General features: G+C 44.0%; 1 protein-coding gene across 3 annotated transcripts in view; it reads left to right on the top strand.

Moving 5' to 3' along the window:
• LOC135896926 (poly [ADP-ribose] polymerase 2-like) overlaps positions 1-25,423 on the top strand; it is a 46,328-nt gene that overhangs the window by 6,226 nt on the left and 14,679 nt on the right. For all 3 annotated transcript variants that reach the window (XM_065425449.2, XM_065425448.1, XM_065425450.1), the window contains 4 exons: positions 36-174; positions 271-337; positions 2,468-2,605; positions 16,110-16,430. In XM_065425449.2, the coding sequence (XP_065281521.1) occupies positions 36-174; positions 271-337; positions 2,468-2,605; positions 16,110-16,430 (665 nt within the window). The remainder of the gene's footprint in view (positions 1-35; positions 175-270; positions 338-2,467; positions 2,606-16,109; positions 16,431-25,423) is intronic.

The raw sequence follows: 25,423 nt of genomic DNA, 5'->3' as shown, positions 1-25,423 counted from the left end.
GTGCATTGGTTTGCTTCGTATGTGTTGTGTTACAGGCAGGCTCACGAAGGAGCAGATTCAAGCAGGCTATGAGGCACTTCACAAAGTTGAAGATTGCATTAACAAGAAGTGCCCTAAAAGTCAACTCATGGACGCCTGTAGCGAATTCTACACCTGTGTTCCTCATTCATTTACGTAAGTGTGGTTATTTCAGTTGAAAGTGAACCCGGAGGAGTGGTAAAAGCCGCAGTTGTAATAATGCATGTTATAATAAGAGTCTGCTTTTTCCAGGCGAAAGCAAAGGCCTGAGATGATTTGTACAAATGAACATGTACAAGAGAAAATGATACTGCTGGAGGTAGGTGCACAAGACAAATAGTGGCTAATGTTCAGTTCCAATCGGATGCTATAGCACACCTTCACAAAATGGACAGTTGCAATGGCACTACTAGTTTTCTAATTGTTGAGTGGCTACTCTTTCATTACCATTTCAGCCAGGTGTGAGCAGATGCAGAGGTGTATTACACAGTGACCACTCGCACATTATTGCGCAGTGTAAGTGAAGTGTCCTCGTGCATAAATCGGTAAAATTGTCACTTTGTCGTATCAAAATTTCGTTATATTGAAATTCAACTCTTTTTTTTTTTTGCATAACAGTAAACCCTCAACTCTAAATCCAGTATCTCAAAATATTGGTCAAGTCGAAATTTTTTTCCAGCTGTGGTTTCAACCCATGTGTTTTTCACTTCTTATCTCGACTTTGGAAATACTATCAGGATGGAGGCAACGGAGCAGCATTGGCAGTATCACTTGCAATTGCTTTTTACCTGGCTGCAGCTCGCTAGCCAAGCCATGCTCCCCGCTCATCGTTCTCCCTTCTCTTCTGTCACAGCTCTCGTGCACTTGCTCGGCTGCTTGCATGCACTTTTTGTGGCCTTATGGGGCAGGGGTGAGCTGGGAGTCTGTTGATGTGGATTCCTTTAGTAATGGTTTGTACAGTGATCTGTGTTTTTTAGTCTAATAACTCGAAAGATTTTGTTTATTGCTTCCTTTTTAGAGCGCAGCTCTTTGGCGTCCGTTCCTGGGTTTCGCGTCGTCGTTGGCGTTGTCGTCGGCCTCGTAACCAGCTCCGCCCCCCTTTCATCCCCCCAGCGCTAGCAGCGACCGACTGATACCGCTGGATGCCGCTGACGCCGCTAGAGAGTCAAGATAACGTGACTGCATAGAACACCGTCGCCGCCATGCAGAAAGAGGAGGAAAGGGTCCCCCCCCCCCCCTGTTCTTGTGTGGCGGATAGGGTGCTCTTCAGTTGCCGACGCGCCGGTTATTTCACGTAGGCCCCGGCACGTCGACGAATACGTGACCACCTTCCCACGGCTAGACCTGGTTCTTAGCACTGCGGAAGCGAGGGTATCATATTGTTTGTGTCGGCATCGGCGGCGTTGTCCCTGAAACCAACTCCGCAGCTGGGGTTGACTCACTATCGGCGTCAGCGGCATCAGTCAGTCGCTGCTATCTCTTCCCTCCTCCCTTTATCGTGTTGTCCGCTTGCTGCGCGCGCTTCTGCCCCCATCGTTTGCCGCTGGGTGTACACGCGGCCCCCCTCCCCCCTCTTCCTGCGAGTCTCCGGTTGTCAAAGCGCCGGCTCGAACTTAATTCCTTTCTTCGCTCCTCCTCCAATGCAACCCCTGTGCGGTGGCAATCAGAGAGCCAGATCGGTGGCGGCGGATCTGTATATGTGCACCGTCCGAGCCGAAATTGCCGCTGCCGTTCGCCACTGCGAAATTATCTGCCAGTTCTTTCTCGATTGCTCGATTTCTTCGCCTCAATCTATCGAAAAGGTGAAACAGCTTATTTGCTGCGCTCAAATTTCGCATTAGGAAGTAACGTAATCGTCGGTAATTTTTTTCACTGAAATTTTGCAACAAGATGACATTTTTCGTCTGCATTGTTCAATGAAGCAATTCATTTTTGCTTGTCTAGTTCACCAAAGTGTTGGGGAAAGGGGAACCTACATCCTGTGTGCATTTTGCCATCACGAAAGCAAGCTTTTGAAGATATGTGAAATGGTTTCGCTGCCTGTTCGGCACTAAATATAGAGACGAACAGGGCAAACAATGATGGCCCCTTGCGCCAAAAATACCCCATGCATCATCATTATCATCATCAAACAATGATGGAAGTGTTTTATTGAATGATGCAGATAAAAAAAGCAAGCATGTTGTGAAATTTGAGTGGGAACAAAGCAGAGGTATGTGCCAAGTCTTTTTTTTTTTTAACTTGAAATAAAAGTGCAGGTCACTGTACATTCACTACGGGCAGGTTCTAGCATTGCTTTAACCCAGGAAAACAAAAGTTAAAATTCTTACAGTAAAGTTTAACTGAAAATTAGTGTTGGCTGGAAGCATATGTGCCTGAACTTGGCTTTTATGGAGGACTTATCTACTGTGATTAAAAGATTGAACTTATGCTAGGATACATATTTCAGGCTTTGGAGGGTATCCAGACATCCTTGGAACTTCTAAAGAAGGAACTTCTGTCTGGGAACCTGAGCCCCATCGACCGTTTTTACAAATCACTCAATTGTGGATTGACTGAATTGGACTCCACAGAAACTGATTACAAGGTATTTTATGGTGAAAAAGTTCTTGCTGTGTGCTTTCTTGCGAAATAATGTGCCACTATTATTTATGCCATGCATACAAAGCACCTCAGTTTGAGTTGTAAGAACTATTGCTGTAAATGTCAGATTATACAGCAGTTTAGGTTCAAGCTATTAGATTCTTCCTGTTGAAAAACCTGTAACACATTTCTTGTATACTCATCGTTGTTGAGAACAGACATCAGCAGAAGAGAGCAAAAATTTCAAATGTTTCTATGAGCTTTGTTGTGTCCGCTAATGTATGACTCTATGTCTTGATTGAGAAAATTTGCATTTCAGGTGTGGAAGCAAAGTGTACCATTTCAGATATACTGCACCAATGTCTAGGGATTAGGTTGACAGAAACAATTCAAAAGAAAGTTCATATTCTAAAACAATGGTGTTGCCAGTGCAGACGCCCATACATCTATTTTCCTGCATCTTCTGAATCTACTTTACACATGACTGCACATGTCTTTTTGAGAGTGCCTCAATATGTACACAATGCATTTTAAGCATGATTGTACCATGCTTGCAATTCTGAAGCGTTGCCATGCTATGTGCACTTGTAGATGTGACACACCAAGCGGTCATATGGGATCTTGCAGCGGTTTACAGCACTGATTTCAAATGATGCCTTCCATGTGCTTCAGTATATTAATTTGTGCTGCTAAGCCACTATAAGCGCTGGTGTTGCAGTTGTTCTTGCATAGAAAGTTGGATCATGTGACATCGCTTCTCCACAGCGACAGCGGGTGCAGTGATTTTATCCTGCATTTTAGGAAGCTTGTGTTACAGTTAAACCTTGATATAATGACTTCAGTGTAACAAAGTTCTCGATATAATGAAGCAATTAACTTTTTACAACTTATCCATAGATTTAAAATCTCAGTAAAATGAAGTGTGCTTATATAAGATTTTGATGTAACGAAATTTCACTGCTGCCACGAAGAAATACCGAGACTAAAATGAAAACTTCCGCATATGCAGATGGTCAAATAGTGAATTACAAACAGCTGCTTGCGAACGCACCTCTGAAATCGCTTATTGCACAACCGAGAGGGACTGCCGAAGTGTAGTAGCGTCATGGTTGATATAAACTGCAAGTGCGATAAGATACTCTAGTGCCTTGTGTGCTGTGTGATTTGGATGTGAGTGAAAGCATGCGAGGGTGAGCCACTAATGATAGTGACTTCAGAGCTGTCTTCCTGCGAGAGCAAGGGGAAAGGGGGGTAGGGGAGCAAGTTTGCGGTAACGCAATTAAGCACACGCAAGGGGAAGGGGGGAGCAGGTTGGTGTGGCATCTTATTTTCTAGCGCGATTATGGCTACACATAGCTGTCAGCACGGCTGAGCACAATGCAGCTTGCGCGCCGTTTTGGAGGTTATCTGTCATGCGTGTAAAAAATATGCGTACTGAGATGGCAGTGGTATCATGTGTACTGTCTTGCTGCGTGCTTAATGCTGAATTTTACGCAATCTTGAGTTTCGAAGATGCACTGAAGCGCCTTTTCACTGCTGCCGCGAAAGAATACCGAGACAACAAACGGAAACTTCCACTGACGCAGATAGTCAAATAGTTGAATTGCATGTGGCTGCTTGTGAACGAACCTTTCAAATTGTGTGCGCAACCAAGAGCGACCACCGAAGTGGAGCAGTATCATGTTCAGTATGCACTCCAAGTGTGATGGAATGCTATTGCGCCTTGTGCGCTGTATGCTTAGGGTGCGAGTGAAAGTGGCAAATGGGGAGGGGAGGCAAGTTGGCATACGTCTCCTTTTCTAGCTTGGCTGTGGCTAAACCCATGGCTATCAGTGTAGCTGAGCGTATATGCAGCCCACACATCCTGTTTTAGACGCAATCTTCCACGTGTGGAAAGTCTGGGCTGGGCGAGCTGACATGACGTGGCATTGTGCGCTGTTTTACCATACATTTAGTGCTAGAGGTTGTAGTTGCGACTTGAGCTTCGGATACACATTGAAGCGACAGGCAGACAAAACATTCGCTCCCCACCCCACTGCCGGCGCTTTTCATGATGGTGTCGTCCCACTGTGGGCGACACTATCAGTTGCGGTGGCAGAGTAGACGCAAAAGCGTGGCTGTCATATCTTCGTATCACCGATGTAAAAATATTGTCAACACGGCATGAAACCATATCTTTTGTCGCTGGCTCAAGTTCAACAAAATACTGTTTTTTGCTCCTTCAAGTTTGCTTTTTCCGGTTGCCTGATAATTCCGAACATTTTGCAGCCTCTTCAATGTAAGAAATATCCATCAGCAGCTGTACTTATTTGCATAAAAGATCATATTTCAGTACAATGAAGTAAATTGCCGATTTTAGTGGCTTTGTCATATTAAGGTTTAACTTTACTGACTGCCATATTAGAACCGAAAAAAAGTTGCTTGGGGCCTTCTGCATGCTCTTCAGTATGCTTATCCAGGAATATATCCAGCCAAAGCTGGGATTTTTTTTTGTCAGATTGCTTACTTAAAAAGTAGCCACAAGATGTCTGTGCAAATGTAAATAGACCTTTCTCTGACATGCAAGTGCTACCAACGGCCGCACAAGCATTTATGGAAAATGTGTGTATATTGCAGAGATGGATGCTGCACTTTCTCTTTTTTTCCTACACTGTTTGAGCACTAATAACGGAAGCAAACTTGGCAGGGTGGCGCATGTTACTGCCTGATTCAAACAAGAACTTCTTGTTTGCCTAAATGCAGTAGCTTCTCACCTCTCTGGCATTGTAAACATGATCGCGCAATGTGCAGATTGAATGCTATGCTCAATGCATGCTCCACCTTGTTTATTACTGAACTTTTTACTAGCAGACATTAAATCACTTCAGTGCGAGGTAGAGGTTGAGGAGTTTGCTCTACAGTTTCTTGCAGAATATTTTAAAGGTGAATAAAAACAATTTATTTCACTCTGTGTTTGTTGTGCAGTAATGTAAAGCACTCAATTTTATAATTATGTCAAGCACCACATCCGAGAGTGACAATCTAAAATGTTTCAGTGTGTAACGTGAAGTTGTGCGAGTGCTCCGATGAAGCGTATTGCTTAGCTGTGATTCATGGTTTAATATCTGAACCCGGCTGCGTATAGCACATGCACAAAAATTTACTATTGATATTGATAAAAACAACTATTGATATTGTACCGCTGATTAGAATCAATATAGAAACAATTTTCATCGCGAAGCAGCAACCTGCTTCATTTGTGACCAGTGTAGTCAGATAAGAACGCAAACGTGAGCTTCTTCCTAGATTCGGTGGGCTGTGGAAACTCAATATTGGGAGTTCCAGGCCATAAATGAGATCATTCTGCAATGTTTTCTCGTAAAAGAGGCAGGAGCATAAGTGGAAATTTTTTTCTTGTTTTTACCTAGAAATAAAAATACATGTAGCACCCACCCAGATAGCCACAAACATCCAATAGATGTGCCGAATTGATCCAAACACCCAGCAAAAAATGTTTCATCCTTTAAATGCACATAAATCTAAGGGACGTACAATGGCATCAACGTTTTGAATGCCCAGTGAACATCCATTGAGTTCATTCATCAGACATACAGCAGACGAAATGTTGGATGTCCATAGAACGTCTTTAAAAACAGTACATTAGGCCTACATTGCACCTCCATAAAGTTTGTAGTTTAAGCGTGCATTGTAGGCCCTCCAAAGCTTTCGCATTGTATACGCCCTTCTATGATTTTGACGTGGACGATGCTATGCACTTGGTGCATATAGTTCGTGCGATTGTATTACGCTGTATCATCAGTTCACATGTAATGGATGTCCATATGACGTCCCATTCTTTTGCTGGGCGTCGATCGATCGGTTCTACTTCATAAAATCAATGTTTGCACATGAAATGTAATTTTTTCAGTAGAACAAATTGCACAAACAGCGGGCGAAGCGAAAGAAGAATGTACATGGCATCCAAAACTTTCGTGTTGCAGATTCTGAGTTTTTGTAGACTTCTTTGTTTCCAACTTTGGAAAAGTAATAAAATAACAAGGTACCGTAAAACCTCGGTTCATTCGGATTTCACGAGACTGGAGAAAATGTCCAAATTAACCGAATGTAGAATTAACGAGGTTTCGACAGTAATAACTAAAGAAATGTCTAAAACATCAACATACCTTTACTTCATGAAATAACTGGTCATTGTTGCTTGTTGCGCGCGAGAAATTTGCACGGAAAGCACAATTTTTCAGAGTTCTTGTAGGTGGTGCAGTCTGCACAGACTGTCGGGAGAAACAACACAGATGTCCTCCAGAACTTTAAGGGCATCATTGGCCTCTTTAGCAGTGCGGCGCGTCACTTCACATGCATCCATGACGCGCGCATTTTCGCTATCAGAGTCGGGCTGTTCATCGCCTAGTACATCCAGTATCTCATCGTCGTTGAGGCAACCGGCAGCGGCAGCGTCACTATCGATGTGGATCTATTCGTCCAGCGGGACGTCCGGAGGCAGAAGTCTGTCGAAGCGACTGTCATCTTCCTCGGCGTTTTGGTTAACATCCGGATCGCCGGCTTCCAAAGAATCACCATCACGGACAAAGCCACTGTGTCGGAAGCAGTTCGCAATTACTGCGGGCGGCACATTGCTCCACACATGTGCCACCGTATGCACTGCACTGAGCAGAGTTACATTATATTTTTTCTTTGCCTCCATACAGAGCAACATGCGCTCAAGCACTTGTTTTCTGTATCGGCCTTTCAGATACTGAATAATTCCCTAATCCACTTTGCGCGATTTTGCACAAAAGCGGTGGTCCAGTTCGCCCAGCCAGGCCTGAAGTATCGCTGAGGTCATCCACGCCTTTCGATTCGAGCGATAGTCTACGGGAAGTTTCTTTATGCTTTTGAAGCATCTCGGCTTTTCTGCTTTGCCAATTATCAATAGTGGTAGCTGCTCTGTGCCAGTCATGTTGGCAGCCAGCAAAACTGTTATTCTGTCCTTGCGTCGTTTACTGCCAACGCAAGGATCCCCCTTAAATGTGATGGTTTTATCCGGCAGGTCTTTGTAGTAGAGGGCTGTCTCATCTGCGTTAAAAATGTCACAGGCATCATAATCAGCTTGGTGTGCAGGTAATCCAACCCTCAAATCTTCGACAAAGCCTTCATTCACCAGCCCCTTTCTCACCGCATACGCTTCGGTAGACCAGGCCGTGTCTTTACTTGAATCGGCCCATCAAGCCTTCTGATGCCTTGAAGTCTTTGATGCTGAGCTTCAGCATGTACTTTTCGGCTGGCGCACAGATAAGAGGGCCGCTCAAAAGCAGCTGTACATCGCGCGAATCGGCAATCCATCTTAACAACGCTTCTTCGAGTTTCGGGTGCGCTGCCTTTCGCAGTCTCTTCCTGGTGTCAGCGAACTTGTCGCTGTCGTACGCCTGAAGAATCTCCGCTTCATTTTTCACGTACGTGCTGAGCGTGCTTCTCTTCACATTGCATTTATTCATTATTACCTGCCGAGGCACCCCTACCTTCACGGCTTTCAATATTTCTACTTTCGCTGCCAAATCCTTCGCCTCATACTTCACCTGCTTCGGTGGGGCACGAGAGCACATGGTGGCATGGCTTGCACGGTGCGGCTAGATACGGCAACAAAGTGATGGGTACACGCACAATGTCCAGAAAAAACAAAGTGTAAGTGGAAAAAGGGAAAGCGCGAACAAAATTTAACACACACACACAAAATAATTCTGCCGTCCTCGCACATGCACCTGACGTAAACGGATAAACACGATAAAAACGACAACGAAAAAAAACTGCACAACTCCGCGACCGCACAACTGCAAAAGCAAAAGACAATGTCGGAAATGGCGGACAGCAAGCAATACATGTGTACGAAGAAAAAAACATGTATGTATAGATTAGGGTTGCTAGCATAGACCAATAACTGCCGTGCCGATAACCGTAGCGATGCAGAGGTAGTGTCAAGCGCCGAAAGCGACTGCAAAGCCAGATGTACGTCATTGCCGCCATGTTTTTTGAGACGTAGGTTTGTCTGTTATGTAGCAATAAAGTAAACATGGTGGCCTTGATGTATTTCTGGCCTTTCGGCACTCCCAGCACATGCAAGCATGGCCTTTGAGATTGCCCCATGCTAATTGGAGACGCCATTGCTGGCGGTGTGATTTGAACACCCTCTAGTGCCACCAGATCCTATATGCCTCACGTGCCTCTGAGCTCCGTGAACTGTCTGAATTAACCGAAGTACGACGAAATATGTCCGAATTAGCGGGAGTTTCATGCCATAGGGTTATGTACATATTTGACGGGACCAGACAGCGCGTCTGAATTAGCCGAACTTGCGAATTAACAGGGGCCGAATTAACGAGGTTTTACTGTACAGTACATTAAGCAATTAACCGATATATAGCAGAAAAAGAAGCACATAGAAATTATATGAAGAGACTCTACTTTTACTGAGCACCACCAAACGTTTTAAAATGGCGACAACTCTCACGTGCGCAAGTTATTGTGTGGCCTCCGATACTTTACACTTAGTCTCGGAGGCCATGTGTGTCTAACGCAAGGATCCCGATGCATGCCATAAATATTGCACTGAATAAAAATGATGTTTAAGGACGTTAGAAAAGTTGCATAATTTAAAGAGATTTTACGAAGCATTATTGTCCAATTATCAATTATTCTCACAGTCGCGTGCCTGTCATACGTCGCGATGAGCGCAACCATCAAGCAAGCGTATATGGGCATGTGCCAGCTTGTGTTTCGGTAGAGTTTCGGTGCTGGCGCTGAGCCGTGCTCTGGTGCACCCTGAAGGGCTGCAAAAGATAGCAAGCTAGCCTTTCCGTTCTCACAACGAACCACTCTTAGGTTGCGGTGCTGATGCTGTGACACTTCATTTCTTATTCTCAGCGTGTCTGCAGTGGTGTCCGGTCATCAGTAGGCACATGTTTTTCAAGGTATACTGGCAGTTTGTTTTTGCTTTCTTCACTTTTATGCCGGTAATGAGTGCTTAGCATGGGCTGAAGAGCTGATGAACAACGCAAATGCACAACAGTTTCAGCAGTACCCTTCAAGGAGTGTCGGCGGTGTTTCTTATCGGAATAGTATTAAACTGAGCCAATGGCTAAGACGAGTTTGCAACAGCTGAACTGCAACCCGAAACGAATGGCGATAGACAAGCGATGGTCTTGTCTGTCTCCCTTTGTCCGGTGTTTCAGTTCAGCTTCTCATACTCGTCTTGGTCTTTCTTCTATTGTGCTTCTTGCGGTCTGCAGGTTTTGTGCACAACGGCACAATGGTTTCAGTGGTTCTGGCACATGTTTTCGATAGTGGTGCTCAATGTTGTGAAGTAGTCACCGTTCATGCATTGCTTTTGTTCTGTCTACCAGTGCAGTGGAGGTCTTTTGCAGTAAGGGCTGTCTGTAGAGCTAAGTGATCTTTTGTGCTCTTTGTTGCACCTCTGTACGTTTACATAGCTCCTGTGTATAGCATGCAGTATTATGTGCTTGTATCATTTATAGTCACAAGCCATGAACTTTCACGTGTTCTTGAACAGTCAGTCTTTTTGCACATTATATAAAGCTTCACTGTGCTCTACTGCTTGCAAGGAGAAATTTGATTCAGTGGTACTATTTCTATATTCTATATAGGATTCTATATTTGTCAAATTTTTGAAAACATACAGCACTACTTAAAATGCAATCAGGTGCCACCAAAGGCCAAAGCATTGATTCAGCTGATGCTGAAAACGAGCTGCTACATCTACATCTCTGTAGCCTTATCTGGTTAGTGTTCATACACTGCGCTTAACATAGCAGCAGTGGTTAATTGCATTGGCCCCCGCAGCAGTACTACCAAGGAAACATGTTGCAGTGAGTGCTCATCTTAAGGCTGCCACTTCAAAGGGAACATTATTTTTATACTCTGAAAATAGGTTTAGCCTTGTAGTTATTATCGTGATTAGAATTTAGACCACTGCCAGCTTCAAAAGAGGAAGAAAATTTGTAAGCACTCCTAAAGGCACACAGTACGATGCTATGCAGAGCTGGAGGGCAAATCGTACTTGGAAGACCACTCTCTTGCTAGCTGGCTTGAGCATCCTAAACCTTAAAAAGAGGACAGAATCTTAACAACTATGCAAACACATCGCTTATTACCTACCCCGCAATCAGATATGCACCCTTACTTAAAGCCCATGCTTGACATTCACTATAACGACAGGTGAGAACATACCCAAGACACTCACTGTCTCCCCTTGGGCACGTTCGCATTGGGATTTATCTCGACCAAATCAAGCATGGGCTTCAAGTCAAGGCGCATTTCTGAATGGGTGGGTAAGACATGCAAGGTAACTTAAGACGCCTAAAGTAACTGGTTTTCAGCTTCTCTAAATTAAGTGATTAGGTTAAAATCCCAGAGTATAAATCCACACCTATAGCATCTTTATCATGCAGGCAGATCTAAGGCATCTGCTTAAATAGCACTACTGACAATAAAATTTGTCCTTGCAAGCAGTAGAGCACTGCAAAGCTATATATAATGTTCAAAAAGATCGACTGTTCAAGAACACGTGAAAGTACATGGCTTGTGCCTACAAATGATACGAGCACGTAATACTGCACGCTATACACAGGAGCTATGTAAACGTACAGACAAGCAACAAAGCGTGCAAAATATCACGTAGCTCTACAGACAGCCCTTAATACAAAAGACCTCCACTGGCAGACAGAACAAAAGCAATGCATGAACGGTGACTATCTCACAGCATCGAGCACCACTATCGAAAACGTGTGCCAGAACCACTGAAACCATCATGCCGTTGTGCACAAAACCTACCGACCGCGAGAAGCATGTACAGTACAAGAAAGACCAGGACGAGTATGAGAAGCTGAACTGAAACACGGGACAAAGGGATACAGACAAGAATGTCGCTTCTCTATCACCATTTGTTTCGGGTTGCAGTTAAGCGGTTCAAACTAGTCTTAGTTATGTACCAATTGGCTCAGTTTGATACTATTCCAAGAAGAAATCCCACCGACATGACTTGCAGGGTACTGCCGAAACCACTGGGCGTTTGCGTTGTGCGTCAGCTCTTCTGGCCCATGCTAAGCACTCATTAGCGGCATAAAAGAGAAAGAAGGAATAAAAAGAACTGCCAAAATACCTTGAAAACCATGTGCCTGCTGGCGACCATGCAGGCAATGCAAGAATAAGAAATGAAGTGTCACAGCATCAGCACCACAACCTAAAAGTGGTTTGTTGTGAGACTGGAAAGGTTGGCGCTATCTTGCTATCTTCTGCAGCCCTTCAGGGAGCAGAGCATAGAGCAGCACAGCTCAGCGCCAGCACTGGAACACAAGCTCACAGTGCCCGTATATGCTTGCTTGCTGTGCCATTGCAATCGCTGCGCTTATGGCGACATATGACAGGCATGCGACTGTGAGAATAACTAATAATTAGACAGTAATGCTGCATAATATCTCTTTAAATCTGTTAACTTTTCTGGCGTTTTTAAACACCATTATTCATTTAGTGCAAAATTTGTGGCGTGCTTCCTGCTCCTTGCTTTCGAGCATGCTTTCGACGCACATGGCCTCCGAGATGGAGTGTCAAGTGTCGGAGGCCACGCAATAACTTCCACATGGGAAGTTTGCCACTGTTTAAAAAAGTGTGGTGGTGCTCAACAAAAGTAGAGTGCCTTGATATAATTTTCATGCAGTTTTTTTCTACTATATATGTCAGTTCATTCCCAAACATGCTGTACCTTGTTTTCCTTTCTTTTTTTTTTTTCAATTGTCCAGAGTCTGAACTAAAGAAGTCATTAAAGGCAAAAAAAAGGGGGGGGGGGCGATGTCTATGGACATCACTCTAAAAGAAGTTATACCCTTTGGGGTGTTTATCTACCACACAACAATAATCGTCATCTGCCTTGCTTCAATTTCCTTTCTTAAAAATGCCGCGCCCGCTACTTTCCTGTCGGCAATGCTACCTCATGCTGATAACGCGCGCACATGCCGTTAATTACTGGGAAGTACTCGGCTCACAGCGTTAAAAAAGGAAATGCGGGCAAGACAGAAGACGATTATCATTGTGTAGCAAATATACACCCCAAAGGGTGCAAGTGTTTTTAGAGTGCAGCATGTAACTGTTAGTCAATAAAATCGTTGCAATAAAGCCGGATAACCAGTGCTGTAAAATATGTTTAAAACTTTCATTGCTCCCCCATAAAACAGCCAAAATACAGAAAGCCAGTGCCATGAAATCGGCAGTGTCGCACCGACTTCATCAAAGTTACAACTTAGACAGAAAAAAATAGTAGAAGTTTCAGCCTCTTTCTGTCAAAAGAAATGCAAATAGACTAGGAGAAACAAACTAGTACAGGACTTTAGGCTTAGAAATCAAGTAGTATTGAAGGACATATTGAAGTATGTTTATTGTTGTGTGGCAAGATACGACTCAAAGGGTGTAAACTTTTCTTAAAGAGATCCATTACATGTTCACTGAAGATACCGTGCAATCGTTGCACCAAACTACATGCTCCAACTGCGCATCATCGTCCACGTCAGAATCATAGAAGCGTGTGTAGACAATGCGAAAGCTTTGGGCGGCCTACAATGCACGTCTAAAGTACAAACTTTATGGACGTTTCATGGACATCTAAAACTTTGTGCAATGTACATCTGAAGTACTGGTTTTAGAGATGTTCCATGGACGTACAAAATTTTATCTGCTGTACGTCTGATGAACGAACTAAATGGATGTTCATAGGACATCCAAAAAAATAAAAAAACTTTGATGCCATTTTACGTCCCTTAGATCTATGTTCATTCAAAGGATGTCCATAGGACATCCCCTTTTTTGCTGGATGTTTGGAACAATCCGGTACATCTATTGGATGTTTGTGGCTATCTGGGCAACTGGTGAAGCTCCATGGCCATTTCTATGTAAAACCCCACATCGTATATGCACTTCTTTTATCCGACCACTGTGGCAGCAAAAGTACAATAAACTTTTTCCCTTTTAGCAAGCCACAGTCTCATTGGCTGTTCACGCACTGTTCGACAACATGGCATTCTGTAAAAGAAGTTTGAAACAATGGAGGTGATATGTTTACGTCTGACTTCAGTTTTCCGTGAAAGGGCCACCGCTCAATGATATCTGCACTGACTGTTACTTCTTTCACATTTCTGCTATAGATATACAAATGTAGATGCTTGTGCACATAGCTACTTATGTCATGAAGAGCATCAGGAAAGAAGCAGCACCTTTTCTTTGTTTTGTACTCTCTTGGCGACAATGCTGTAAATGTGCAGCGGTGTACTTTGCCCATAGAGCACAGTGTGCCCGCGGAGCACTGTGGGATTTCCTGGGAAACGTCTATTGGTCAAATATTTTTTTGACAGCTTGAATGGGTTAAAGACCTGTCTACAAAATTTTGGTATGAGTAAGTAAATTTGCCAAGGATTGTTAACCTCCAAGACACATACAGGTTAGGGTTGGTGATAATGTTTGCTGTAGAGAAAAAAAAAGTATTTGACTTGTTTTTTTCACCTGCAGCGCAAATAAAGATGGCTTTGACGGCTCTGTAATACAAGCAGGAGATAAAATTACGTAAACATTGCTACATACAAAACTAAAAAGGACCATACCCCACCTAATTTTGTAGTCTAGCATGTTTTTGTTTCTTTTGTTCTCTTTGGGCATCTGCTACAATCGGAACAGAAAACTACATCAAGGTTTGTCATGTGGGTTATTGAGTGCTGGGATGAATGTGAACAAGGCACAACTACATGGTGTGATGCGCTTCTTAAGCAGATTAATGAAGGCCTGCACTGATTCCGAAGGCGTTGTTTTGTACAAGTGATAAAACATCAAAGAAAAATTCCACTACAACGATGTGTTCACCGAGAAAAGTAACTTAAGGCAGGCAGGTGCCTGCAGTGTTGAGTTATGCAGGTAATAGAGCTGCATTTCGTGGCATGCATATGGCGAAAGATAATGATCTGACTGAAACGAACGATGCGATACAGGCGCGAGTGTTCGCAGCTGACTGCGGACACTGAGCCATCTTACATCGCAGCAACCACTGACTGAACACGTTAGAATCTCACTGATTCGCAATGACAGCGCTACTGTTCCAAGCTGCTGATAAGAGGACCGGCGATCTGCACATACCAGTGCGAGAAAAAGCGACGTAGTGCTCTGGTTCAAGGCTACGCTACGTCTCGCCAATAAACAGTCTGTACACAGATGTGACTTATGTGCCAGCATTTTCGTCGAAACTCATGAAAAGTAGGAGGAGCGACTTATGCTCCGGAAAATATAGCATTAAAAAAATATTTTGGTTATTTAATAGTGACTATTTGATTCGTTATTTGAAAGTGCTAACTATTCTTATACCCCTAAAAAGGGAGGAAAAAAAAATTCGCATTAGAGCCTTTGTCATTATTATAGGTAATTGCCTAGCGAAATATGGGTCTCTACAGTTTCTTGTAATGAAGGCCTTGGGTAGTTGCTCGGTACATTTCAAACACATTTTTCAAATGCCAAATGCGAGGGTGTTGCGAAATTTCTTCATGATATTAAGGAATAGCACTTAATTCTCTGGGAATTCATAATGCACAGAAATTGAGACTACAAGAAAAATTTTTATAGTAAACATGTTTAACGGAAAGTCATGCTGCACTCATGCAGGCTGATGCACCAAAATAAACTGTTATGAATCAGAGCATTTGCACTTTTGTTCTTGGTAATTGAAATACTTAGCCTTGTAGGGTAGTGAGTAATGCTAAGTAATGCATATAAGTATGTGTATTTGTAACCATGAGTGAAATTGCTTTCATTGGCAATGTGACTTAGATTTCTAAAACACATTGCTTGTGGTGCTATTATTGGTTATCATTCATTGACAGTGTGCCTCCTGCTTGTAGGTTCTGTCGTACAATCTGCAAAATAACACTCACACTTGCCAAGTCATGCCTTATTAATATAGTACTGCCCTAACAATGTGTGCTTCACTGACTTTCCATGGCCACAGGGATTTCATAGCTGGGATTTGTTCCCTTGTCATTGCTCTCTCGCTCTCTCTCTCTCATACACCTACACAGCTGCTGGTAGGCTGATGTATTATGTGTGAAGAGCGTTAAATCAATGGCACGAAAGTACCTTGCAAAATCACTTAAGTAATGCAGTCTGTCATGCAAGCAAAACTGTGAACTTTATGGACATGTTTTGTTATAGCAGTATGTCTTGCGCTGGTGTGCGCATTCTCTGAGATGACACAAGACGTTGCTGCATGCATTTTATTTATTTTTATTGTCTCTGTATGCAGTGAGTGCTACTGCAGTATTGTCTACAAAGTAAAGCAAAGCTATGGCCCACTACAGCAAATAATGTTACCCAGTTCTTCCCTAATGCTCTATTAGTCTGAATTTCACTCTTAGTGTGGCATATAGATGAAGACATAAAATGAAGCTTTATATTTCATTTCCCTCTTTATTTTCCAGCTCATTCAGCTGGCCATTAAGAACACCCATGGATCAACGCATGTTGGCTTCCGGATTGTCTTGCAGCACGTGTTTCGAATCGAGAAGACAACCTACAACGAGAGCTTTGTCTCTGTTGGAAACCACCAAATGCTGTGGCACGGCTCACGGTGCTCAAACATCGCAGGCATTCTGAGCAAAGGACTGTGCATTGCCCCCCCGCATGTCCCGGCCAATGGCTACATGTTTGGCAAAGGTGTCTACTTTGCTGACTGTGTCAGCAAGAGTGCAAACTATTGTCTCCGGGAACCAGTGGAAGAAGGGCTGCTGCTTCTTTGCGAGGTGAACAACCTTCCAGCTCTAAGCAGCAAGAAAATTGTTTAGCACCACAGCAGTTACCTTTTCTCCAGCCACACCTCACTGGCAGAACTACACAAATGGTGCACTCTGGTAATTGCGACCAAGGTTTTGTGCTGGGTGACGAACAAAAGGGCAGCTCATTAACATTTTGTCTTTGATAATTTTATGTCATTTGCTAGATGTCTACGATACATGGATATAGACATGATTTCGCACAAAAAAGAGGAAAAAAAGAAATGCAGATTTTTAATTACAGTCGAACCTTGTTATATCGAACAGTGTGGTGATCGTGAAATAGTTTGATATAGCCAGAATTTGGTGTATAAAATAATGTAAAGAACGCATAAAAAACTTCTGCAAATGAATCAATGAACCAAGGGCGCCATTGGGGATCGTTGTTCAGAGCGCAAGTTCGTTTGCGCCACATCCAATTAGCCTAGGCTGTGCCGATCGTCAGCCACGTGAAGTCGACATGGCCTAGGCCAATCGCACGCGGCGCAACAGAATGCGTGCTCCGAACAACGATCCCTGATCGCGCCCCAATCGTGGCGCAGTAAATATGAAGCTTCACACAAAGTATTCATTTATTTGGCTAATAGTACTGCAGCAGTGTAGCCTGCTTCTTATTGGCAGCTGCGAGCTTAAACACGAGGAGTCCTCAATATAGTCTAAACAATCCACAAGCGATAGGCCAGTGCCCTCTATTGTGCCGCAGTAGCGGCATAGAAGGGCCAAACCAGCTACAGCCTCAGTTAAAGTTGGGAGCTGGGAAACATCAGTGCTTGCAGGATCAACCTCAGCAGCGACTTCATTTGGCCGCTACTTCTGCTGCGATCTCCACGTCCGTCATTCGAAGCATTTTGAAACAGTGTCAATAACAAAGTGTGAAGTGGCGTCTGCCAAGGTGTCCATGAGTGAGCCCAGTGAGTGTGCACTGTCGTGCATCTTTGTGTATGCAAACCGCCAGTCCTTGTGAGGCGCAGCTGGCGCAGAGTGTGGCACCCAGGAGGAGTCAGTGCAGCAAATACAATGTGTTGACGTCGAACTAGCCAAGCCGCTGAGTGCGTACGCTGCTACATTCAAATGGCACCCTCGGTGCGATCTATGTGTGCAGCTATAGTGCGCAGCAGTTGGGAATGCCCATCGCGCCCCCGCTATCTTCGAGGGTGTTGCGGGAAAGCTCACCACCTGTCAACAGAGCGGACGTGGTTTGGGTGGCGGTGGCGGAGTTCGATACATTTTAACGTCCGACCCCGTTCGAAATAAAAATGCAGGCGATTTTCCAGGTGATATAGAAAGTATTTGATAGGCGCAATGATTCGATATATCTGTGTTCAATGTATCGAGGTTTGGCTGTACTTTAGACTCTTTAATTTTGTTCTGACTGAAGTCCTGGCCGGCATCTATATACATTTATATGAGCCAAGCCTTTCGTACCGTATAATACGGTATATAGGTCGACCCCCTTACATTGAAGCAAGAAAGTCAACATAAAAATTATAAGGCACAGAACTTCGTTTTATTTAGTGATGCTGCCAGACTTGTCACCTGCTCATTTGTTCAAGCTGTCTGAACTCGTCTGAAGATGACTGCTTTTCACTGGCTGTGTCCCACAACATGTCATCCTCGGTGCTGTTGAAGGAGTTGCTAATGCAACACTTCTTGAATGCCCGCACCACCATATCGTCGGGCAGCGAGCGCAAAGCCTGTGACACCTATGTGGCCACAGTGGCGAGAGGCGGCCTGCGCAGTTGGCCAGTTGGGGTCGTCGGGTTGTCGCCGGCCATCCACTGATTATACTGTTCATGGACACGGTCCTTAAAGGGCTTGTTGAGCACAACATCCAGTGGCTGAAGCGTTGACGTCATGCCTCCTGGAATGACGGCGAGCTCCGTCCTCCTGTCACGGAGTGCCTGCTTCACACTTGCGGTCAAGTGCCTGTGAAAGGCATCGAAGATGAGCATGCTTGGACACCGCAGGAGTGTGCCGGGTCGCCGATTCCAGACGGTCTTGATCCAATTGAGCATGAGGGCTTCGTCCATATAGCCTTTTCATTCACGCAAACGACAACATCCCGCGGGAAAGCCTCTTTCGGCATCGTCTTCCTCTTGAAGATTATGTGTGGGGGCAGCTTTCTGCCGTCCGCAGTACGCGCGAGCATTGCTGTGAAGTGCGAATGCTTGTACCGCATAGAAAGAAGCTTGACTTCATTTGTGCCACATTCACACACTGTGGTGGGCGATGGCATGTCGAACCACACCGGCATTTCATCAGCGTTGCTGATCTGTCCGAACATGTAGCCATACTGCTGCCAGAGACGGATAACATAGCGCTGGAATTCGGCCAGCTTGTCCTCGTATGCCTCTGACAGTTTCTGGCAGATTGATGTGCGCTGTCGAAATGCAAATTCCTTGCGTTGCATGAAGCGACGAACCCAGCAAGTGGAGCCCTTGAATTGTTCCTTGGGCAGTCTGGATTCTCGGGCGATCTCGATAGCTTTGATGCGGATGAGTTCCGCTGTCACTGGCAAAGATCTGGCACGATGCTCGTGGACGAAATCCGCCACCTTGTCTTCGAGCTCCGGGTGCACCGCGCGGCGCCTGTGAAGGACGTCTTTCGCGCGTTGCAGGCAAAAAGCTTGACTTTCTGCGTTTGCCAGTACTGGACGCTTTTTTCCGAGACGCCAAGTTGCCGCTGGGCAGACATGTTCCCATGCATTTCAGCATATTCGATTACTATCTTTTCAAATGCTGCGGTGAACTGACGTCGAGTACTCGTACTCATTTTGCGGGTTGTCGGGAAATTGGCAACACCAGGAACGATTGCTGCACGAAAAGGGAAGATGGCATTGGTCCAACTGCGTAGGCCACGTTAACGTTGGGCCGCGTCGGTCACCAAGGAGGTGATAACGATGCGAATGCCGACAGGTCTGCGCTCCTACATGTTGCCAGACGACTATTCAGGTTGTGCCAAGGGCCGGTATATAATTCGAGGGGTGACCTTTTAGTAATATTTTTTTGAAGAAACCTCGACCTATATTCCGCACTATACAATAATTTCACCCTGAATTTGGTCATAAAACACAGACCAGCCCACACATGCCCGACTGTAATGGCTGTAACATTGGTTTGGCAGCACTAGGAGACAGTGGATGCATCGTAGATAAGCTATCTTCTGCTGAAAACTCCAATTTATGACGTGGCCATGCAAGAGTTTCAAGTAAACCTATAAGTAGGCTATTTGCAATAGCCTAGTGTCAGAGCTAGTGTCATTGTAAAATGAAGACAAGTAATTGCTAGGTTGGTGATGACAGTGTGCAGCTTCCATCATTGAGGCTCGTTTAAAAGAACAGTTATTTTACTTGCTAAGCAAGCTGCAATACAGCCACATGTGTTTTAAATGTTGGAGTCTTGCATGCCTCACACCTAAGGTTGGTGATATCGAATGATTAATCGATTAAATGTATCCTGCAAAACTAATCTTCATCTATGTCCACCGTTTATTTAATCAACTAATTGATAGACCTATTCGATTAATCATTTTTGAGAATTTGATAGGAGTGGCACGAAAATTTTGAAATCCTACTGGAATGGCGGCACATGACTGTGCGGCTCTGGTAGAGCGACTGCAGTCTGTTTTTCCGAGTCCTGAGTGATGCCGTGCCGAGTGCTTCCCTTATTTTCCCCCACACTGCACATGCCACCTGAAGCCACAAGCTTGAAATGCCCTCGCAGTCCAAGGCATATTATAGTAATGCAGTCATTGATCGTCGTGCCACTCCCATTCCACTAAAAACGTGGCACAGCGTACGCGCCAGTTTGGAGTCTGTATTTGACATAGTGATGGAGTTCATGTTGCTTTCAGAAAGTCTGTAGCGTCTAATTATCTATTCTTGCATGCTGGTGGTGCGGCCATTCAAAGATGTCGGATTCACCCAAACATCCCAGCCAATTGACATTCCTTTGTTCTGTAGAAAAGAGCATGTGATTTAATATCCTAAACCAGTAATTTCCTTTTTCCCTGAGAACATTGCAATTTCTTGCACATTTCAGTTGGACTTCACCTTTCTCTGTGCAGGGGTTCACTAGTGCCATGTATATTATTTAATTCTGCACGGAGTGTCATTTTATAACATATACTGTTTATCTTTTCAAAAGCCACTAGTGCCAACTATATTTAGTCTTTAACAAGTTAAAGATTATCCTTTATCAAACATTTATACATTTGTGTTTCAAGCTTGGTTCCACTTCTTAAACATTAAAATAAGGTCCTATAGAAGTAGAGAACTGTGTATCGACCTCTTTGAAAGCGCCCGGCAAAAATGTTGACTGATATATTAACCATTTCGCTGTCAGACCTTTCTGACCGTGACGCACCCCCAGTGTCGGCTTGGTTTCAGGGAACGAGCATAACAGGGAATGAACATAGCAATTTATTTTTGATTATGATTAGGGGTGTGCGAATATTGAAATTTTCGAATACGAATCGAATACGAATAAGGTGAAAAACTGTCTTCGAATATCGAATCGAATATCGAATATATGTGTAGTATTAAAAAATTGCAAAACGAGGTAACAATAGCTTTATTACCCTTTTAAAAATAAAACTGCATTTTATGAGGCTGCTTCAGGTTAAAGAGGCACTCATTATAGGTAATGCACTCAGGTAATGTCAGGTAATGCTCTGTCAGGTAAACGCTTGTTACAGATTATCGCGAAGGAAAATTGACTGCTCAACATGTTCAGAAAGTAAGGGCTCTCTATGCACTGTGACAACATTTGTCCAGGTAACATTTTCTAGGTGCATATTTTATTGCGCATACTTACAAAGCCCGAAAGTACATCATATATTGTTATGAAAGAGCCCTGGAATAAAGCTTGGTAAAAAAAAAAAATCAAAACTGATCATGTCTCACGGGCCTGATGCAGACAGACTGGAACAGAGCGTACACATTCATAGTAAGGTTCGCTACAGCACTTAAGATCACAGTGCTGTAACGCTGTGTCGTCGTTTGGTATCTTCTTTTGTCCTTGTTTTGTGTTGCGCTGTAACGAACCTTACTATGAATCCCAACCAACTGGCCCAATTTGCCATCTTGATGCAGAGCATACAGATAATGAGCGGATCATGTGAAGCTCTCAGTGAATAAACATGTTCTTAGGAGAATGTGGAGCAAGCATATAATTCTTTAATTGCTAAATTATTCACAGTCTGTCCGAATATTCGCCGTGTCGACCATTATTCGGCCGTCCTCGAATATTTGGGAATTTACGAATATGCATTTCTCGAATCGAATACGCTTCGAATAAGGAAAATATTCTATTCGTATTCGAAATTTCGAATATTCGCACACCCCTAATTATGATTGGTTTACAAATAACATAGTCACTGCAATATGCACATTTCAGTGTTCTGCAGCTGTTGTTAGTAAACATCATCATCATCATCAGCCTGACTATAAAATCCCTTCAACATCCGAATCTGACGATGCGGAACCCTCTTCCTCGCATGCGACTCTGTCCGAGTCTGAATCCGAGCTCGGCTCGTATTCTGAATCGGAATTGAGGCACCGCTCCAATGAGCAGACGAAGGTCCCGCGCGCTGAGCCATCCGAAAGTAACCGCGTGCAGGGAGGATGCGCTTTCAGTCGCCCGCACAACGGAGATAAATGGGACGTTGCGTGATCAAGATGCCAGAGAGAGATGGAAAAAGGCTAAATAAAGTTCGAAGGGCTTTACGTTTACTGCTGCAAGTCGAAAGCGAGGGTGCGGCGAGAGAGCGAAAGCAGCAACGAGTCACTCTTTTCGGAGAGGCAACGGCGGCACGTGCGCCTGAACTTGACGCGCCGTAGCAGGCACACCAACAGAAGAAAAATAAAAACCTTCAAACCAGCGGAGAGGGCAGAACAACCCTTGAACCCATAACCACACGCGCGCGATGCATGATACAGTGAACACGCAGCCACCGCGCCACTCAGCAAAGAGAAAGTGGGGAGTGGCAGTCGCGCCGTACTCTTCAATACATGGAGTAACACAGGTCGGGGCGAATATACGAACTTGTAGAAAGAGTCAACAGATAGCGTGGCCAATCCAGGAGTGCCAGCTTTGCGCTCGGGCGCGAAATTTTGAACGCACAATAGAGAACGTACCGGTACGTCCGTGACAGCGAAAGGGTTAAAGGCTAAAATGATGAATGATTAATTGTTAATCGATTAAAAAATTAATTGGCCATCCCTACTCAGACCACAAGCTCATAAAAGGGAACTAGGCATGGGTCACCATCCCATTTGTGACAGTCGCAGAGTCGTTCAGGATGTGCTGAATATCAAACTGTGGACTGCTTGGAGGATGACATGTGGCCCATAGTGGTAATGAACTGTCTGAGAGTGACAAAGATAGGCGTAAAGAGTAAAAAATTTCCAGTCAGTGTAGGTAAACCCTGCAGGTACATCTTTTACTAATTGTGAGAATTGGAGGCATGCTACATTTTTCTTGTTATAAAGACTGGTGCATGTTACTTTTGTGTTTAACAAGTGAATACTGGTAAGCGCAATTACAAGACGGGACAGAAGATAGACACAGAAACTTAAAATTGCGCTTACCATCATTCAGTTGTTAAGCATGAATCAGCTAGCCCAGTAATAAATTTTGCTAATGATTTGGGCCAAAAATACAAAATATTTGTTTTATTCATCATTTCCATTTTTACGATGAGAAATATTATTACATAGCCTTTGCACCTCGCGTAAATTTCGCAAAAATTTGTTCTGCAGGCTGAAATCGTGGCTGAAGTAAATTGACAAGGTGAAGTGTTACCGGGACTCTCAATGAAACCCCATTTTAGGCTTAGGTGTAATGCACCTTATCAGAACACAGTACTGCTTTAATAACTTTCTTTTTCAAATTTTTGCTGAAAAAGGTTGCTTGAATGCTCCAGTGTTGCCAGATGATCACACAACAAACAGCCAAATGGCTGGAGGGAATAACCCAAAACTAGCCGAAGCCGCTGATATTCAAATGTTATCTCAAGAAAAAAAAAGCATAAATTGTCTATAAAATTCCAGCTATATATGGAGCCCAAAATTTCCATCAAATTAGCAAGATTCCCCTTATTCCCAACATAGACGTGAAATTTACCTTAATCTGGGAAATTTATCTTGAGTTGGTGGCCCTGCGTCCCCTCCAGGCTTCCACGTGTGCACCGTCGACTGTTCTCTTTGGAGCATGTACACAACAATCTCAAATCCGTGTGCCGCTTTGAACACATAGAACAGCTGTCTGCGACCGTTGGCGAAGAGGCATGGGCGCTCTTTTTTCATTACGCGCAGTGTATTATGGGCCGACACAGTTGGCGCGATGAACACTCAGATAGAGCAAGAGCCACCGCTATGTAGGGCCGCGTTGGCCACGTCCAGTTACGTTGGCTGTGCCGTGGCTTTGAACTGTAGACATTCTTCTCGCCAACGTGACGGAGTATGTGCGTGCGCGTGTTCAAGCTACGTCGGACTATATATGCGCCTTAGCCGAGCGATTTTTTTTTCTGACTTTCATTAGTTAGAATTTTGTAGCATCCCCGCAGAATTTGAATAACGAGCTTTTACTGCACTTCCTCGAGTACTTCAATATGTCCTTCAATACTACTTTATTTCTAAGTCTAAAGTCCTGTACTAGTTTGTTTCTCCTAGTCTATTTGCATTTCTTTTGACAGAAAGGGGCTCAAAACTTCCACTCTTTTTTTCTGTCTAAGTTACAACTTCGATAAAGTCTGTGCGAGACTGCCGATTTCATGGTACTGTCTTTCTGTATTTCGGCTGTTTTATGGGGGAGCAATGAAAGTTTTAAACATATTTTACAGCACTGGTTATCCGGCTTTATTGCAATGACTTTATTGACTAACAGTTACATACTGCACTCTAAGAACACTTGCACCCTTTGGGGTGTATATTTGCCACACAATGATAATCGTCTTCTGTCTTGCCTGCATTTCCTTTGTTAACGCTGTGAGCCCGGTACTTATCAGCATGACAGAGCATTCTCAACAGGAAAGTAACGGGCGCAGCGTTTTCAAGAAAGGAAACGCAAGCAAGACAGATGACGATTGTTGTGTGACAAATATACATCCCAAAGGGTGCAACTGTTTTTAGAGTGTGCCAGAATCATAGTAGTATCTGAGGAGCTGCTGCAGCATTTTTAACCCTTCTTCTACCGTTGATGAGTATAGTCGTCGTAAAGCCACGATTTTTTCAATCTCTGGGAACTTTCATGTACTTTTGCCACTTCCTGCTGTACAGAAAAGGTTAAAGAGACTGTGAAGAGTAGCATTAAGTTGAAGTATTAACAAATTATGCTACTGCAATAGTGAAATAAGCTGCGAAGAAGATGAAAAATAGGTAGTGTCATGGCACTAAAGCTTCCACATGAGCTCACCAGCATGTCGTGTTTTCATGGCATGTACAGAACGGAGAGCATGTGCCGATTTCCTTCCCTCACAAAAGTATGATTGTTTAAATTGGCAGCAAATAACTTGTGGTTGGTAGCTCTGACTCCTTTCGACATGCCTGTGCAGTGCTAAAGCATAGCTTCTGCAGCCACTTGTAGCTAGGACGCCAGTAAAGTGAGATATGCACATTTGAGTGTTCTCTTTAACAGCATCGGTTTGTAATTTTGAATATGTGAGGAAGTATAATTCTGTTACGCGGAAACTCAAACACGAACCCCTTTTCCAGCATTTCTACTATTCATAAAGCAGCTATGGCCACCAAGAGTTGCGCGCACCAGCGCACACAAATCTTGGTGGCCATAGCTGCACTATAATCTCCGCACTATAATTGCACTATAGTTTCCGTGTAACAGACAGTGCGCGCACAGCTCAGAGGCCATAAAGCAGCGCAGCTGGTTCCTTGTAAAACACCTCTAGATGGCGCTCCCCTCTGCCACATCGTAAGGTCCCTAGATAAAGGTTTTCAAGGTAGCGCC

This window comes from Dermacentor albipictus, chromosome 1 (assembly GCF_038994185.2).
Source record: "Dermacentor albipictus isolate Rhodes 1998 colony chromosome 1, USDA_Dalb.pri_finalv2, whole genome shotgun sequence".
Lineage (NCBI taxonomy): Eukaryota > Metazoa > Arthropoda > Arachnida > Ixodida > Ixodidae > Dermacentor > Dermacentor albipictus.
Note: the sequence above shows the minus strand (reverse complement) of the source record. Positions and strands in the feature narration are given on the sequence as shown.